A 19,127-nucleotide genomic window follows, 5' to 3' on the forward strand; every position below is an offset into this window, starting at 1 on the left:
TGGGTCCTTAACCCATTAAGACACAACAGGAGCTCCACACGCCAGAGTTTTATTCTTTTATTGAAGCTTACAGTTTCACTGAACTTTTGGCCCCGAATGAAAAAAACACAAATTTTAAAAAAAGCATTGGCAGTGGGGGGTGGTAGCTTGTCCCCTGGGGACTGAAGCCAAGCAGAGGGGTCCACGCTGCAGAGGGGTAGCCTAGCCAAAGAGGCCCAGAGAACAGACTGCCTGAGCTCCCTGAGCAGGCACAGCCCCCAGGCAGCTAGGAGTCAACACCCACGGACCTGTGGGAGTGGAATCCGAGCCACTGGTCCCATGGGCAAATCTCTGGTCGGATTCCACTTTGGAGAAACGAGGTTCATCTGGCAGCAGAGGAAGGGACGCAGGTGCTAATGGTACAAGGCCGATGACCACTTACCACTGGCATCAGGGCACAGAAAGGAAAGCTAGCGGCTGGAGCCAGCTGACTGGACACTAATTCTGCTGCAATGACCAGCATCTCCTGCACCACTTCAATGCTCAGGGCTGTAAGGACATTCAACTTCCAGTCCTCTCCTAGGTCAGGCCCATACCTGTGTGGCCTCAGCCTACTATTTGGTGGCTAAGACGAAGGACTCTCTGCCCTCTTTGGGAACAGTGCTGCATCAGGCAAGGAAAATTCTTTTTCTGGGAGGGGCAAGAAAAGAAGCGAGGCCTACATGCTTCTCCCACCCTAGGAGCCAGGAAAGGACCCCTGGTGCACTCCCCACTCCACAGATGGCCTGGTCATAGCATCCGAGAGGCTGTCATGGTGACGAAGTCCTCGAAGCTGAGCCGAATGTTGCCCTGCACAGCGGTGTCCTTCTCCCGGAAGGCCTCAGTCAGCACCTGCAGCTGGGTGCACACCTGGATGAAGCGATCGAGCTGCATGGCGGGATTGGCGGAGCGCGGGCAGTAGCGGGAAACCAGGAGCTGGGTGAACTGGGGGCTGAGGTTGTAGCCCATCTGGGACAGAGCTGGAGAGGAGGGCACACAGAGCAGACCCAAGAGCCTGTTGTGAGTGCTGCCATCATCCAGCTCCAGGGGGCACAGCAGTACAGGAACTTCAAGGCGACTGGCCCCAAAGCAGAAACAAACATCCCAAGGGCTGTCCAAGACAGCAGGAGCACAGCGGGGGCTCTGCCTGGATGCTCCCCTTAGCTGGAAGGCCTCTATCCCTCTTTCTCAAAATCTCTATTACTGTCTGTTCAGTTAGGGGCCCAAGGGTCCCAGAATGACCCCAGTCTGTCCATGCTCATCTCTGACTTGTCTGTATTACAGACAGAAGCCTGAGTCCCCTCAGGCCCCGCTGCCCAGGGCAGGCACTAGAGGCAGCTCAGCATAGAGGCTACACGGGCCTGTTCTGGAGTCAAGACAGCCCCTCGGCAAGCTGCTTATTAACCCTGCTTATCCTCATCATATCAGCTCTAAAACGGGGATAACAGTTATCTTGTAGGTTCTAGTAAGGATTAAAGGAAGCGATCATGCAAAGCACTTGGCCTAGCGCCTGGCACCTAAGAGGCACTCAGTTAAGTGTTATTTATTAAAAGTAATAAAATCATCATCATCTCCCCAGGCGAGGCTGCTCCCCCATCCCTCCACCTGGGTGCTTCCTTCTTCCTCTATCATCTACCAGCTCAGACTAAAATGTCAGCGCCCCTTCGCTCTTGCCCCTTGGGCAAGTTACCAGACTAAGCCTCAGTTGTCTCATCTGTAAAAGGGTAATAATAAGAGATCCTTCATCTAAGGGTGGGGAACAAGAATTAGTAGCTATCACAGAGGGAGAGCAAGTGATGTAACATCTCTCGTATGTAACAAGCACCTATGAAGAGTGCTTATTACAATGCCTGGCCACAGCAGGCATTCAATAAATAACAGCTTTCTCGTGATAATAATATCCCCTTAACCAATATCCATCACCACATCAGCACCTGACAACAGAGGGGGTCTCCCCCGCCTGACTTAGTCTGACCCAAATCTACCACCAGGGCAAGGGGCTGGGCTCTCTGGGAAGCCCTTTCTCCCTCTCATGTGGCAAAGCTCCCTGCCTGGTTCTCATCAGGTTCTCATCATCCACTAACTACCCATCCTCTAAAGTCAGAATTGGAACCAGACCTGAAGCTGTGGCCTTAGGTCATCTTATCCAACTGCAACTTTTAGAGTGGTCTGGGTCCCAGAGCTGGGAAGACACTGCCTTCTAGCAGAGCTGTAGCAACAGAAGCCATCTTTCTGAGCCCCTCTGCAGAGATCTTTCCATTCTGCACGTGAGGAGCTAGAGAGGAAAGAGCCACACAAGCCATACATACAGGTCTCAAAGTCCCCTGGGCTGCTGAGTATCCATCCGCAAGGCTCCCTGCTGGCTGGGCCTGTCTCACCTCATGCTGCCTGGAATCCCATCACCAGAGTCCAGCTCTGATCCTGGAGCCAGGCGTTCCGGGCTCCCTGCCCAGCCAGGCCACAGAAGGGGTGGGGAGTGGGCCCGTGCTGAGGGCAGCACTCCCAGTGCAGTGGGATTATCTGGTAGTCAGAGCCAGAGAGAACCTCTTGCTCCGTCTCAGGGAGTAGAGAGAAAGGTCCAGCTCTGCCTGTGTACCGAGGCCCTGCCAGGCCCTCACCTTGCTGCAGCTCTGTGTAGCTAATGGAGCCTGAGTGGTCCCGGTCATACTGCTGGAAGAGGTTCTTCCACTGCTGGATGAATTTCCACAGGGCCGAGAAGCCGTAGACGTCGATGCGGCCTGTCTTGGTCTTGTCAAACAGGTCTTGGGGAGAAAGGAAAAAAGGCTTCAGGACTAAGGGCCAAGGGTCCTCAGGTACCACGGAGGCAGCCTTCTCCACAGGCTGGAGCAGGAGTCGCCACAGAATCACAGGCTGAGGCCCAGACGCCGCTCCCGACACCCGCCCCCCCACATCGAGTACTGCAGCAGCCCCTCCTCTGCCAGAACCACATCTTCTCCCCCGGCTTGGCAGCTGACCCCTCCCTGCCATCTCCTACCAGGCCAGGGGGGCCCATCCTGCAGAACGAGAAACTGAGCTGGTCTACGACTCAGCAAGGTCTAGAACTTGAGAAAAGACCTAAGGAAAAGAGCTCTCGATCTAAGGGATCTCACCTTGAACCCAGCTTCCTGCCTGAAGGAAAGCATTCTCCTCAGAATGGCCTCCCACCCGCCTTCCATCAGACAGGAGGGGGCTCTGCCCCAGCTTGAGCCCTTGGGGAAAGGCTACGACTCACTTATCATCATGAGGCACGTCTCGTCGTTGAATGAGGACCAGTTGGAGTTGACCAGGGCCTGCTTCAGCTCCTTGATGGAGATGTAGCCACTGTGATCAGAGTCCACCGACTGGAACCAGGAGTAAGCCTCGGGGTCCACATTGGGAGGGGCTCCACCTGCAGGAAGGGGTGCCAACCAGGGCCATCAGACCCAAGTCTCAGGACCAATCTGCAGAGACGCTGGGAAGGGCCAGCCTTGGTGCCTCCCTGGAGACAAGCTTTCCTTACCCAGAGAGCCTCACAAATCTGCCTACCCCCCACCACCCCCGTCTTCCATCAAGACTACACCCTGACTCTAATGGAAGAGGACCTTCTGTGTAAACTCACGAGGATCTGTGGTTGATTTCTCCTCCACGAAGCCTGAAGGAGCTCCAGTCACTTCTGTATTCGATTTTAAGTTTCTAAGGAATAGGGACTTGTCTGGCAGGTTAAGAATGCTCTGAAAGGGGGATTATCTCTTCCCCACAGACTAGGGACCCAAAACTATCTGCTGAGCACCTAACATGCACAGCCCAGAGGCAGGTACAAGAGTCCCAGCAGCAGGGAGCTCTCTGGCCTGGGTGCCAGGTCCAATGCATCTCTGACTGGGCTCTGACTGGCACAGGGAGATGGCATGTTCTATCCCGAGCTGCCTGAGTGTGGGTGGCCATGGAGCCCCATCTCTCTTCCCTCCCTGTCACCTCTGATGCTCGTCCCCATCTCCAGACCTCTCGAGAACATCTCTGACACCTTCTCATCCCAGAGATCCAAAGAGCTACCCAAAGCTGGCAGCGCCACACACTGGTATCAACCCTACCCTGTTCCTACTGCTCCTGCCCCGATTCTGACACCCCTCATCTGGCTTATGAACAACCGCCGATTCCTAATCAAATCATCCTCAAAGCAACTCTCTAACACCGAGCATTTGCTGTTGAGTAATCTCAGTAAAATTCCACTCTTTTCTCACCAATTTCCCCCCACCTCAACTCAAAGCTCTTCAAAGGCTTCCCACTGCCTACAAAATAAAGTCCAGCATCCCTAAAGCAGCATTCTAGTCCCCCTGCAATGCGGTCTACCCCCGTCTACCTGTCACGCTGCCCCCACTGTGCTCCAGCCTAGATGCAGCAGGATGCTCGCTCCTACCCAGAACTGCACAGCCCCCCGCGGAGCCTTTACTCCCCGGGTTCTCTCCCTTCTCCCTCAGCTCTGTGCATCCACCCTTCAAAACCCAAATAAAATGCTCTTCCTTCCCTAAAGGCTTCCCTTGCCCTCCATCCTTTTGCAGGCCTCCTTCTTCTCTCCTTTGCACTCCGTCTCTTGAAGGCCCTGATCACCCCACAGCATACACATTTTTTCCTGCTCCCTCGAGGTTAGACTTGGAGCAACATGTGGGCAAGATCCCAGCCTAACTCAGCTCTGCATCCCCAAGGCCAGCACGGAGGCAGACACAGAAAGGAGAGGAGCTCCGTTCGGCTAGAGTGGGCCTCTCAGTTCAAGTCCCAGCTCTCCCATGTGTGACCCTGGCTAAGTTACTTAAGTAACTTGGGTTTCAGCTCTCCCATGTGTGACCCTGGCTAAGTTACTTAAGTAACTTGGGTTTCCGTTTTCTCAACTGTGAAAGGAGGACACAACAGCATCTACTTCATAAGGTTAAGGTTACTGTCAAGATATAATTAATATATGAAAAACCCTAGATCAGCACCTGGCACCATCTAAGTCCTATATAACTGCTCATTATTAGTGTGGTTGTCATGGTTCAAACAGCTTTGTGTGTCTCGGAGCTCTGTCTGTACATCAGAAGAGGGAAGAAAAGCTCATGAGTTTGGAAAGACATGCCGGGTGGGCTGAGGGCGAGGGGAGAGACGGTGTGCAGAGGAGAGCAGAGCACAGAAGACTGTCTTGGGAAAAGCCAGAGTTACTACGTTTTGGTAAACCTGCTGAGTTGGCCAGCCACAAAAAGGACTCCTTTGCATAAGGGAATATCAGAGACATGGCGAAATCACTGCCCGAAGGTGAGGCTGGAAGGAAACAGGTTTGCCTGACTGAAGGATTAGTCTGACCTCGCTGGAAGATCCAAGCAGGCCCCATCCTCCTTCCTAAAGAGCTGATATGCCATAGGGGAGGGGAGGCCACAGCCACGGGCGGGAGAGTCTCTGTAACAGGTGGTCTGTGCAGTCAGCATAGACGAGCTCAGGCTCTGGAAGCAAAGAGCTCTGATCCTCACTAGCCTGTGTGACCCTAGAGAAACTGTTTCATTTTCTGAGCACTGCGTTCCCCTTTTCTAAAATGGACCTACTTCCCAGGCTGCTGTGAGGATTAAATGAAATTAACAGCAAAATAAAGTTTTTGCAAAGGGCCTGGAACATGTGCAGTCACCTAATCCTAGAGGAAGGGCTATTTAAACTGGGTTTGGAAGGATGATAAAGAGTTGCAGCGATGGGGAGAAGACAAAGCGTGTGGCAAAGGCACAATGTGTTTGAAGTACTCCTGCGGTGGTGGTGGTGGTGGTGGGGGTCTCTGGTTGACCAGAGGGCGGGGCAACAGCAGGTGAGGAGCTGGGAAGGCCTTTAGGGAGTCGAGTGCCCTTAGGATCCTTTCTGCGGGCAGTGGGCACCGTTATGGTCAAGCCTCTTGTATAGCGTGGTGCTCAATGTTTAGATCCTGGATCCAGTGGGGCTAAGGCGGGGCCCCCAGGTCACTGCAATGCAGGTGAAATATGGATCATGCTCTAGGAAGCAGGGCTCCAGGGGCTCACTGGCAGCACTGGTGAGGAAGTGGCCAGGCCAGAGGCAGCTGCAGAGGCTGAGCAGCTAAGAGTCTGAGGCATATCTCCCCTCTCCCCCACAGCCCCAGAGATTAGCTCTGGCCTCAGGCCCCAGAGGGATAAGCCTCCCAGCCAGGGGCTCCTTTCCCTGCAGTGACCTCACGCAGGCTCAGAAACAGGATTTTAAAAGGAGGAGAAAATCTACCAGGAAGCTACTGAGCTGAAAGCAAACAACCAGCAGCTCTGGCTCTGACAAGATAAATGCCACCGACTCAGAGTGTTCAGAAGCCCCAAGGTCTGAGCCTCTCCCTTGGCCACCTGCGGGGTATGTATGCTAAGATGCCGCAGCTTCCCAGCAGCACCTTCCCTGGAGGCCCTTCAGGGGCGCCAGAGTGATTCCAGCTGCCTCACTGCTGCTGTGGTCTCCTGGGAACAAGCATTCTGCAGAGAGGCTGACTGGACAAGTTTGAGAGGATGCAGGGGTCTGGGCACTTACCTTCCCTGACCCCCAGCCCCCCGCCCCCATCCGAGACCACTCAGAAACCTTCACTGAGCCTGAAGCCCCCACCTAAGATCCCCTGCTTCTACTGAGTTGCCAAGCCCCCTCCCCAGCCCCCAGCCCGCCCAGTGCCTCACCTTTACGTCTCTGCTCTTTATTCTTCTCCTGTCTTATCCCATCACTCTCCTGCCTGCCTTGGCATCTCTCAGGGATACAACCCTTGCTGCATCTGCTGTCGCATTAAATGCCGAATACTCTGTTGAGTTTGCCCCAGACGCGTCCTCTCACAGAACACGGTTCACTGAGCCCCTCCTGCTCGCCAGACACTGTGCCTGGTGTTTACCTGCACGTTCCCATCTAATCCTTATTAAAAATCTTGTGATGGAGTTCCCGTCGTGGCGCAGTGGTTAACGAATCCGACTAGGAACCATGAGGTTGCGGGTTCGGTCCCTGCCCTTGCTCAGTGGGTTAACGATCCGGCGTTGCCGTGAGCTGTGGTGTAGGTTGCAGATGCGGCTCGGATCCCGTGTTGCTGTGGCTCTGGCGTAGGCTGGTAGCTACAGCTCCGATTAGACCCCTAGCCTGGGAACCTCCATATGCCGGGGAGCGGCCCAAGAAATAGCAACAACAACAACAACAAAAAGACAAAAAGACAAAAAGACAAAAAAAAAAAAAAAAAAAATCTTGTGAGGTAGTCGCATTTACCTATTTTACAGATGTGAACACTGAGGCTTAAAGAGATGAAGCAGTGTGGTCAAGTCAGTAAGTGGTCTGATCTCAAAAGCCCAAGCTTTCAACCACTATGCCATCTCGCCTTTCTTCGTACAGCACTCAGTGTCCCTGAAATGGGGTGTCTTCCTACGGCAGATGGTAGTGTTGTCTCCAACTTGCCTGCTAGCCCAGCCCCTGCCCCGCTTCCCTACAAGAACACGGCGCATCCTCTCCACTGCCGCGGCTTGCACAGCCCCTCCAAGGAGAGGAGTATCCATCCCCACCCTACAGATGTCAGGCTTGCAAGAGGATGTGGCTTGGCCAATAGATGGAGGGGAAGAGATACAAAGTACTTCAGAGCAGAAGCTTTAGGCCTCCTGCCTTCCTGCCAGCGCTCCTGCCCCTTTCTGTCCGCCCCAAGAACAGCGTATCCCAAACAGGGGCTGCTCCTCCAGCCTGGATCCTGGAAAGAAAAGACATGTGGAGCACAGCCTCAGCTCCAAGCCCACAGCTGCCCACACATAAGCAAGAGTAAATAAGTGCAAGCGAGCAAAAGAAATAAATGCCGTTGTAAGCCAAAGAGACTTTGGAGCTGCTGTTACCGTAGTAAAACTGACAGACTTCTCATTCTGCTAATGCGAGCTAAGCTAGAGGCAAGAGGCTACGGTGCCAGAGCCCAGGCTGCCTGCACAGCCACAGGAAAGGCAGGGAAGGGCCCTGGGTAACTCAGAACAAGATCGGAGGCACCTGCAGCCAAGATCTCTACTTACCTGGAGGAGGTCCCTGTCCGTAAGGGCCGGGATGCTGGGCACCATAGGAACTTGGAGGTGGCTGACCATAGGGGCCCCCTGGAGCCGCACCACCATATGGTCCTCCTGGAGTGCCAGAGGGGAGTCCCCCAGGGCTGGGGTGTCCATAGGGTCCTCCACCAGCTGGTGGTCCGTAAGGCCCTCCAGGGGCAGGACCTCCTCCATATCCGCCTCCAGGGGGTACCCCACTACCATACTGCCCTCCACCATGGGGGGGTCCGGGGTAGTAGCTACCAGGAGGGGCTCCGGGCGCTTGTCCTCCGGCTCCTGGGCAGCCCTGCAAGAAGAGCAAGAGGTCAATCAGAAGACAAGGCCAGAAAGTAGCCACATATGGTACTCCATGACTATAAAGCACTGCCACTGCCTTCCTTTTAACGGAACCTACAGGCTGGCCTGGAATTATGATCTCATTGCTCAGATGGGGAACCGGAGGCTTCTAGAGGAGACACAACTTACCCAAGGTCTCACTGCCAATGACCTGCAGAGGTAAGGCTGAAACCCTTCTGGCTACCCTTTCCTCCACACCGAGGGGCTCCATAAGGGCTGGGATCATGTCTGGCTTGCTACTTTACCCCCAATCCCCTGTGCAGAATGGATGCTCAGTAAATATTTATTGCATGAGTGAGCAGTCAAATGACTCAAACTGAATTCGAAATCCTCGCCCCGTGGTACCCCCATCTTTATCTGCAAATGTGATCTCCATCACACCCCCCTGACCATCCTCACCCCATCACAAACGGTGTATCCTTAGCACGGATTCATCTGCAGCATGTCTTCCTTACCCTACTCTAGCTTATGAAGAAAAAACATTTCCCCAGCTTCCTCAGGGCCCTATAAGACAGGCAGACAAGACGCTATTCCTAGGGCAATACAGGACAGTGGTGAAGGGCGGAAAAAAAAAAAAACCAGTTCAAGTTTGGGTTCCGCTACTCACTGCTACTAACGGGTCTACTCTCTTTAAGCCTTTGCTCTAATAGTGCCTGTCGACCTCCAGGTTAGTATGTGAATGAAATGAGGCCAGTCACGTGAAGGGGTCTGATACAGGCCCTAGCGCAAAGTAAGCACTCAGTACACATTAACTATTAGCAGCAGCACTTGTCTACGGAGAAGGAAAATCAAGTCCAGAAAAATCATCCTAAAACCGTGTGGAGGGGCTGGGTGCTGAGCCCAGGCCATGTGTACAGTGGAGAATACCCGGGAACACTCCCTCTCTTGTCTGTGTCCCCACTAGCCAGGGACCCCTGCGGCTCAGGGTGTTTGGCTCCATCTCCCTAAATGGCCAGCAGAAGGCCCAGCGGAGCACAGCCCCAGTACACCTGCAGGCAGGCTGAGCTCAAGGGCCCAGCTGGGCCCAGCTCTGGGGATTGGGAGGATGGTACCATCTAGACATGTTCTAGATGAACCTGTGAGGCACACCAGTGCCCTAGCCAGTGAGAGACTGGACTCTCTCTCCCTTTGTTTTGGCTGCACCTGTGGCATGTGGAAGTTCCTAGACCGGAGAGCAAATGCACATCACAGCAGTGTCTGCGCTGCTGCAGTGACAACTCCCGATCGCTAATCCACGGCACTACAAGGGAACTCCTGAACTTTCTCTTTGTGTCTGATAGCTTCCAAAACAGTTACCCTCAAGGCTAAGGCCAGATTCACACTTCACTTAAAGAGGGTCTGCTTGCACAAGAGAGGCTTCTTGAGAGAGGGTGGGAAGCAGGCCCTCCCACCTTCCTCACGCAGCATCATGGGAGCTCTTCTGCCCTGGCCGCTGCCACAGCTAGGAGATAGACTCCTTCATAGGTAACTAAGTCACAAGCAAATTTCAATTTAAAACTCCACTGTCAGGAGTTCCTGTCATGGCACAGTGGAAACGAATCCAACTAGGAACCAGGAGGTATTGCAGGTTTGATCCCTGGCCTTGCTCAGTGGGTTCAGGATCCGGCGTTGCCATGAGCTGTGGTGTAGGCTGCAGACGTGGCTTGGATCTGGTGTTGCTGTGGCTGTGGCGTAGGCCGGCAGCTACAGCTCCGATTAGACCCCTAGCCTGGGACCCTCCATATGTAGTGGGTGTGGCCCTAAAAGGACAAAAAGACAAAAATAAATAAATAAATAAATAAAACTCCACTCTCATTATCTGAGTTCATGACTATGGGCCAGCGGCTTAACCTGTCGAAGCCTGTTTCCTCACAAGCAAAATACAACAACCCCCTCCTCACTGGATTGTTTTGCAGATTACAAGAAATGAATATAGCAGAATTTTGTTAGTTTAAACCTTTAGATAAATAAAAATTTAAAAACAGATCAGAGAAAGCTGCTCTGGTTGAAGGTGAGGGTTTCAGAGCCCTAACCGTGTGGGGCCCCTTCCTTGCTAGACGGTGAGGGCGTTCTGCGGAGCCTCCCCAGTGATTCAAAAGTCAGTAGGAGCAGTGTCTGCTGTGGTGCAGTGGGTTAAGAACCTGGCATTGTTTCTGAGGCAGCTTGGGTTCAATCCCTGGCCTAGCGCAGAGGGTTAAGGGATCTGGTTGTGGTGTAGGTCACAGCTGTGGCTTGGATTCAGTCTCTGGCCCGGGAATGTCCATGCACCACAGGTATGGCCATTAGAAAAAGAAAAAAAAAAGCATGAGGAACTAGTGTTTAGGAGGAGTCCCCTGGCAGCCTAGCAGTTAGGGATCCAGCGCTGTCACTGCTGTGGCGCAGGTTTGATCCCTGGCCTGGGAACTTCTGCATACGGCAGTGCGGCCAAAAAACAGGAAAAAAAAAAAAAAAAAGGGAAATAAGTATTTAAAATGGACACATAAACTATGTACCATGGGACCACGAAGGAGGTGAAATCAGGTAGGGTTTCCACAAGAAGGCAGTATTTGGATTAGAACTTAATAAAGGGAGAGGGAGAGGTGTGATGGGAGGGAGCCTGGGGCACCTCTTCGGTCTAACCCCTTCAGTTTCAGGCCAGGTGAGGGGAAGGGACTTGCTCAAGTGATGCTGAGTTGGAGGTAGTGGCAGAGTTAGACCACTCCCCAGACCCCAGTCCAGTGACCCCCACCACCTGCTACTACAGTGCTCTTTCCCTAAGCGATAGGGCACAGGACCCCAGGGCAGGAGAGAAGAGGGGATGGGGACTCTGCAGGGCCTGGGCACACACAAAGGACAGGCCGGACCCCAGGCCAGGAAGCGGCTGCTCCACAAGAAGTCCTGTGAGCAAAGCCATAAACCGTTCCTGGCTTCGGGTGCGGGTAGAGCAGCCTTCCTGAGAAACACCCCCACACCAGCCAAGCTGGTGCTGCCAGGCAGGTCTTCTGACAGCGGCGCTATTCCAGTCCAGGGGTCGGGTGCAGCCTGGCGGCAACAGCTAAGCCCTTTCCTTTCTGCCCTGCATTAAAGCCCTCATCTGTACAGTTTACAAAGTACTTTCACATACACACAAACTCTACTGGCAAAATCCTGCCAACGATTCTTTAACAGAAAAAAAAAGAAAGTATTAGTAGGCCTATTTTCAGATGAAGAAACTGAGGTGCACAACTGTTAAAAGACTTCATTCACTCAGCAAGCATTTACAGAGCAACAATATTATGTCAGGCTCTGTGCTGGGCAGGGAGCAATGGGCATAAAACTAAGCAGGGCCTGGCCTTGATAATTATGATAGTCTGATAATTATGGCCAGATAATTATGATATAGTCTAGTCGATGTCATCAGAAAAGTCTACTTAAATGCTATCAAAAAAGGTTTGGGCAGAGGAATTGGTTCTGTCTGTCAAAGGATAAATGAGCCATGGAATGAACAAATGCAGGCAGGGGGTCAAGGAAGGCTTCCTGGAGGAGGCAGGTGTACTATCGGAGCTGGCATCAAAGGATGCACAGCCGGTCTCCAAAAGGAAGGCAGTAAAGGACATTCCAGATAGAAGGGAAAAGACAGGAGCACAGACTTATGAGCGAGCACAGGGTGGTCAGGGAGCGGGCTCAAAGGCAGGAGGGCACACAGTGTGAACTCAGAAGGGCAGGCTCCGTGTGTACTCCTTGTCCAGTCACCTCTCCTGCTGCAGTCCACTGAGCTGGTGGGTAACTGCGGCTTAGAGCAGTTTCTGTTATACAACAGTGAGCTCCCCGGGGGCAGACACTGGGCCTCATTCATCACGGGACCCCAGGGTCCAGCACACTGCCTGGCACCTGCAGGTCTCCACAAGAATGTTAGCAAATGAATATCACTCTAAAGATGTGGAGCTTTTTGCTGGGGGAAACAGAGCACCATACAAGGGTTTCCAACAGGGAAGGAACGTGATCAGAGCCTTGTTTAGAGAACTAAGCGGCAGCAGCAGCGGTGTGGAGGATGAGCTGGCGGGGGAGGCGGTGGCCCAGGTGCTGGACAGGCAGGGCATGAACCAGACAGCAGACTCGGAGAGACCGGGATGGATTCCGAAGCTATTTCAGAGATAGACTAGACATGACTTGGCAACTAATTAGGTTAGGGAAGCGATGGAGGGGGCAGTGAGGGAAGTGTTCAGAATGACTCAGGTTTCTAGCTTGCACCAGAAGATGAAGAAAGTGAAAGCACCAGAAGCCAGGCGGGGAGCACAGTTCCCAGCATCACTGAGTTGTTAGCAAAGGTCTGGACCAGAATCCTGACTCCATGCTCTTGTATAGTGCTCCATGCCATGCTGCCCCCCCCTTTAAGAGCTTTTCCAAAGGCATTTCAGGCTGATAAATACAAGACTGTTTAAAAAAAAAAAAAAAGAGTTCAGTAATCATGGGTTTCCAAAATATCACAGAAACCTAATCCTAGGTCTTTGCAAACATTTGATAAATTTGGGTAGGGGGAAGGGCAATTAACATTTTACTAAGGCCGTCTTTGATTCTCAGTCCTATGAGTGCTATGATTCCCATTTTATAGGTAAGAGAATTAAGATGCAGAGTTGAATCATGTGCCTGTGATGAACCAGACTCCAAACAGGGTCTGCATGACTCCACCACTCTACCCTCTTCTTCAAGTTCATTCAGTAAATGAAGGGGCGTCTACCATGTGACTTGCCAGGGACCATCCTAAATGGATGTGTCAAACCCGATGGACTTCTACAGTGGACAGGGTTGATGTGAGAAGGGCGGGATTAGATGATCTTTCACAGTTTTCAAGCCCAGAAATCAGGGAAACTCAGAAGAATCTTACTCTGTTTTCACCTTAGCACCCAGATTCAATTCGAGAGCCACAGTATTTAAGAGATCCCAAAGATCTCCCAGCCCAACCTCGCAGGGGATGATGGACTCTCTATAGCACCATCCGGAATCTCTGCTTTCCTCCAAGTGGTGGGGAGCTCACTCATTCCCAAATGATCTACTCAGAAAGTCCTACACTTCTATCTTTCCTTCTTTCTTTTTTTTCTTTTTTCTTTTTTTTTTTTGGTCTTTTTAGGGCCACACCCTCGGCATATGGAAGTTCCCAGGCTAGGGGTCAAATTGGAGCTACAGCTGCTGGCCTACACCACAGCCACAGCAACACTGGATCCAAGCCATGTCTGCAACCTATACCACAGCTCACATCTACACCGGATCCTTAACCTACTGAGCGGGGCCAGGGATGGAACCTGCATCCTCATGGATACTAGTCGGGTTTGCTACCACTGAGCCACGACAGAACTCCAGAAGCTCCTACATTTTCTTTTGGCTCTGAGGGCTCAGTCGTCTACCCCCAAGACCCCTGGGAGGCTCAGAGGTGTCAAAGGTTGGTCCACGGCGAGTTCTGATGGGGAAGAGTAGTCTGTGTTGCAATGACAAGCCTGTTGGTTCAGAGCTACCCCCCAGCCCACTGGAGGAGGACAGAGCCCATGCTAAGGGGTTAAACAATCACAAGACGACAGAAGGAGTGGCTTGTGCCAGCAGACCCTCCTAAAATATTTAAAGGCCAGAACCCTGCAGTCAATAAACAGTGAGCCAAGAACTGTCCCAAGACTTCAATTACCACCTCTCCGCTGACACTCGCTGATACTTTCTCTCCAGCTCCATCTCTCCTGAGCCACAGGCCCTCATACCCAACAACCTTCCAGACCTTCCTTCCGAATCTCCTCCTCCTCCGTGTTCCCATCGCAGTGAAGGGAAACCCTGGTGCCTTTGTGGACACCTTTTCATTCTTCCCCTCTGTGACCTCAATTAGGTACCAAGTTTTCTCAATTCTACCTCCCAGCTCCACGTTCACCACATCACTGCTCTGGCTCACCTAGACTTCTTCAATAGCTTTGAAACTAGTCTCCCTGCCTCGTCTATCCTGCTTCAACCCATCCTCACAGTGCCCCGTGGTCACAGCCCCAAAGCACGAAAGTGAGAACACTCTTCAAGCACTCCATCCTTTAGGGTGAAGTCCACACTCAAAAAGGCACACAGGCCCTTTAAGATCTGGTCCTTACCTACCTTTCTGGTTTCATTTCTTACCCTTCCCCCTCTTGCTTCACTACAACTAGACTCATCTCCTTAAATTCTTCCAAAACACACCTTTCTCACTTGCTTCCTGGTCTTTGTGAATACCACTCCTTCTGCTAGAATACCGGCCTTTCTTCACCCAGCTAACTCTTAATGGAGATTGTTTTTGGCTTAAATGTCACCTCCATCAAGAAGCCTTCCTCCCACCCAAGACTCAGTTAAGTACCCATCCTGTCCTGGCCTGACACTTAGTCCCATTTTATACATATGACACTGATTCTACAACTTACATATCTACATTACTCTTCCGCTTGGAATGTTAACTATATGTCCAAATGCCATACCAAGCCCTTTACATGGATTATCTCATTTGATCTTTACAGTAACCCTTGAGGTGGTACTCTTATGACCCATTTTTAAAAAGGGGAACCCAAGACTCAGACTTCTGTAAGAAATTTCTGCAAGAAAATGGCAGAGCAGGTATTTGAAGCCAAATCTCTCTGGCTGCAAAAAACCAGGCTCTCAAGCACTGAAATCTATCAGGCTGGCTCCCCCACAGGACCAAAGGGTCCTTGAGTTCTACTCCTCCAACCCCTAGTCTATGCTTGAGGACCCTGGGGCAGAAGGCAGCAGAAAATTACAGGAGTGCTGACTCCTAACAGTAGGCTGGAATCCTCTAGGACTAGGTACTGGGTGGAAGGGAAGTGATGCTGACTGAGCCTATGGATGCTTTCAAACAATCCACTTCCTTTCTTGGAACACAGTGGACCAGGAATTGGATAGGAGGACAAAGGTACAATGAGGGTGTGTGTGTGGGGGGGCATGTTTCTTCTTCTACTCAAGACACATTTCTCTCGGTACGCCTTTTCAATATTTCACTGAGCATGAGCCAGGGGGCATGGCATGGTAATAGCAATCACAGTAGCAAGAGCTAGGCCACCCCACACTGGCAAGCACTGTGTATCAGCAATGTGCCAGGCTCCTTACAAGCCTTATCATCTTCTTTTATTTCATCTTTTTAGCCCTATGAGGTATTATTCCTTCCTTTTTGCATGTGAGTTAACTGAGGCTCAGAGCCCTTAGATGATCTATTCAAGGGTGTTTAACTATCAAATAGCAGAATTAGGATTCTAGCCCAGTTCTGTCTGTCTAATCTGGAAGTTCATGTTCTAAATTTCTATGCTGGAGTTCCCGTCGTGGCGCAGTGGTTAACGAATCCGACTAGGAACCATGAGGTTGCGGGTTCGGTCCCTGCCCTTGCTCAGTGGGTTAACGATCCGGCGTTGCCGTGAGCTGTGGTGTAGGTTGCAGACGCGGCTCGGATCCCGCGTTGCTGTGGCTCTGGCGTAGGCCGGTGGCTACAGCTCCGATTCAACCCCTAGCCTGGGAACCTCCATATGCCGCGGGAGCGGCCCAAGAAATAGCAACAACAACAACAAAAAGACAAAAAAAAAAAAAAAAAAAAAAAAAAAAAAAAAAAAAAAATAAATTTCTATGCTGCTGCTTCTAGGATGCATACAAATTACCTCCAAAAGCTTATTAAAATGTAGACACTTGGCTCCTTCCTGGGTGCACAACAGGTCTGAGGTAGAACCCCCAAATGTGGTGTTTTTAAACAACCTCCTAGGCGATTTTGATGCAGGCCATGCACTGAGAAACAAAGCACCATGGCAATGTCCTCCCAAACAATGTTCCCTACATTGTCACCAAAAAATGACGAGACTTGGGGTTCCTGTCCGGGCGCAGCAGAAACGAATCTGACTAGGAACCATGAGGTTGTAGGTTCGATCCCTGGCCTCTTTCAGTGGGTTAAGGATCTGGTGTTGCCGTGAGCTGTGGTGAAGGTCACAGACACGGCTCAGATCTGGCATTGCTATGGCTGTGGCGTAGGCCAGCACCTATAGCTCCAATTAGACCCCTAGCATGAGACTTAAAAGGGCCGAGGAGTTCCCTAGTGACTGTTCCCTAGTTAAGGATTCACTGCTATGGCTCAGGTTGGAGCCCTAGCCCCAGAACTTTTGTTAGTCTAGCCAAAACAAAAAAAAACGGGGGTGGGGTCCATGGTTAAAAAATTTTAAGAAACACTGTATATTCTATCCCTCTCTGCCAGATTTACGTCTATTAACAAATTAAGAATTCTGAGATGCTCTGTGAACAAACTTATTAAGCTGTTATACCTAATACCGAAGAATTTCCCAAACTTATTTTACCACAGAATACTCCTTTACCAGCAGTACTTCTTAACATCTCACAAGACTCAGCAAATGGAACTTGGCTTGGGAAACACTGCTAGGTTATACTTCCTTCTGACCCCAGCCCATGCTGGCTTCTCTATTTCCCACCACTGCTGGGAATGCGATGAAAGGAGCTCTAAGTTCTAGCACTGGCCTCGCCCCCTGCCCCACTTGCTAATGTGTGACCTTAGGCAAGTCGCTTAACTTTTGGGGGCTCATTCCTCAGCTATAAATTGGGGGAATAATCCTTGCCAGACTGCTTTCAGGGCCTTCATGATTTGAGATCATGGATGTCCAAACACTGTGCGCAAAAACCGTACAGGGCTGCACTCTCTCAGACAGTTCTTGCCACATCTTTTGGTATGTGATTATACTCAGTCCAGCATTTAGTAATAAGCCATGTGACCTCATTTTCCAATTGTGCCTTCCTGGGTTTTATTTCCTAAAATAGCATGATCTTGGGTAACTCAGGAGCCCTCTCTGAGCTTCATTTCCCTCCTTTTAAAATGAAGGGACTCTTTGAGTTCTGTTGTGGCTCAGCAGTTAATGAACCTGACTAGCAACCATGAGGACGAAGGTTCGATCCCTGGCCTCTCTCAGTGGGTTAAGGACCCAGCGTTGTTGAGCTGTGGTGCAGGTCCCAGATGTGGACCAGATCCAACATGGATGGCTGTGGCTGTGGCGTAGGCCAGTGCCTGTAGCTCTGATTCGACCCCTAGCCTGGGACCTTCCATGTGCCACGGGTACAGCCCTAAACAGACCGAAAAATAAATAAATAAATAAAATGAAGAGACTCTTTTGAGGGTCCTCCCAACACTGACCTTCTAGGAATCTAATAAAAATCAAAATACTAAAAGGTAACACCTGTTACACTCTTAGTAGTACCAAATGCTTTACAAGCATCATTTCATTATTCTTCATACCAGCTCTATGAAGTAGACATTATTTGGCCCTGTTTTACAGAGGAGGAAACTTAAGCTCAAAAAGGCAAAGTACTTTGCTCAAAGACTCAAAACTATTTAAGGGATGGAGCCAAGGTGTGAATCTTCCTCTGACTCCAAACTGCACTTCATCACTCTACCACTCCTGTCATCCACCAACGGATTCTGGCCACAGAATCACCCTGCTGTAGTGTTCTTGGCAGGATCAAAATGGGCTGGCAAGTAGGTAAGAGGCATTTGCTGACAGCCCTGGGTTCTGCTACCTAACTCCCTGGTGACTAAATTCCATGTCCTCTCTGGGTTTCACTTTTCCTGTGTGTCAAATGTGGAGGTACTGGACTAACTCAGTAGTCAAACAAGCTCATTCATACTAAAACCTACTAAACCACAGTTTCTCCTGATTATTCAGAGAATAACCAGTACGTCAGGGGTGTATTTTAATCTGACGCCCCAAAGGATACCGACAGAACCAGTGCTCTGAACGTTCCGGTGACGTTGATGACCCCGCCCGGAGCCCCAGAGGGAGCGCAGGCCAAGCGCAGCCTGACTCCGTGGGGTCTAGGAGCCCCAAATCTTCGCGTGCACGACGTCACAGGGGGCGCGACACGACCTCCCCAACGTGCAGTCCTGCGTGACGTGAGCCAGGTGCGACTGACCATCCCGTTTCCCTTCTCTCCTGCGCGACACCGCCCCCTGCGTGGGAAAAGCGCGGAGGATGCAGGGAGAAAGCGAAGCTGGGGGTCCTGGCCAGGACTTGGCGAGACTTCTACCTATATTCGCCCACCTCTTACACACTCACCTGCCCGTATGGATAGCTGGCCATGGCGACTCTGACGTCACACGTCGGCGGGGGGCGGGGCTTCCCAGTCTCAAATCCGCCTCCTCCTGGGCCTGGGGGTGTGCCCTATTCTGATTGGATGTACCTGACTATCAATCCTGGGCGCAAAGGTCGACGGAAGTGACGCTAGGGGGAGGTGGTTAGGTGCCTCCCAAGGAGATGGAGAAGCTGAGGCTCCTGTGTCAGTTTCCGGAAATCATGTTTCCTGTACTGGCGCAGTACTTAAATTTTCTGCCCTAGAGTAGGCCCCAGAACTGGTCAGTCCCACGTATTTAAAGAGAAATTTAGGTGGAGTGTTACAGTGGTGGCCATGTTTTAACCTGGCAGATGGGACGCATGGTAGTGGCGTAGTTGCTGTCGTCACTCCAAGTTTTCCCCGGAGAAAGGCCCGGGCGGTTGCCGTGGCAACAGGGAACAGACCCAAGCTTCCAGGGAAGGCTAGAGGCTACGGGCGATAAGTACTTCGTTCTAATGTCAAGACACCACGTGCCAGTTAGTAGCTTTGGAGTGGGATCTATGGTATTTGGTGAGGCTATTCCAAAGCGGCAGAGTGGGAGGGAAATTAGATCTAGGGCCTCTTCTTTGATAAGTGGGGAAGCTGAGGTCCGGAGAAGCAATGACTTGTCCTAGTCACTGTGGGTTAGAGGCAGAGGGTAGCCTAGAACTGGGG

The 19,127-nt window shown here is 51.5% G+C and overlaps 1 protein-coding gene across 1 annotated transcript; it reads right to left on the reverse strand.

Annotated features, from left to right (window-relative positions):
• Positions 1-33: 33 nt before the first annotated feature.
• PEF1 (penta-EF-hand domain containing 1) lies at positions 34-18,454 on the reverse strand. The gene is made up of 5 exons (XM_003127768.6): positions 18,419-18,454; positions 8,013-8,328; positions 3,251-3,406; positions 2,637-2,780; positions 34-998 (listed from the first exon to the last, which is right to left on the reverse strand). Exons 1-5 carry the CDS (start codon positions 18,440-18,442, stop codon positions 769-771), a joined length of 870 nt encoding a protein of 289 aa, XP_003127816.2. The 5' UTR covers positions 18,443-18,454; the 3' UTR covers positions 34-768.
• Between the last annotated feature and the right edge of the window lie 673 nt (positions 18,455-19,127).

The sequence above is a fragment of the Sus scrofa genome, chromosome 6, assembly GCF_054392235.1.
Source record: "Sus scrofa isolate SSC_HxYL_T2T_F1_AM1 chromosome 6, Sscrofa_HxYL_maternal_Yorkshire_Landrace_v2.0, whole genome shotgun sequence".
Lineage (NCBI taxonomy): Eukaryota > Metazoa > Chordata > Mammalia > Artiodactyla > Suidae > Sus > Sus scrofa.

Bases quoted from the DNA above. Each gene is read 5' to 3' on its own strand.
- PEF1 (XM_003127768.6), bottom strand. From the start codon at position 18,442: ATGGCCAGCTATCCATACGGGCAG. The intron at 3,407-8,012 runs GTAAGTAGAGAT...CCCTTCCTGCAG, and splicing joins CGGACAGGGACCTCCTCCAG to GTGGAGCCCCTCCCAATGTG. The intron at 2,781-3,250 runs GTGAGTCGTAGC...TTTCTCCCCAAG, and splicing joins GACGTGCCTCATGATGATAA to ACCTGTTTGACAAGACCAAG.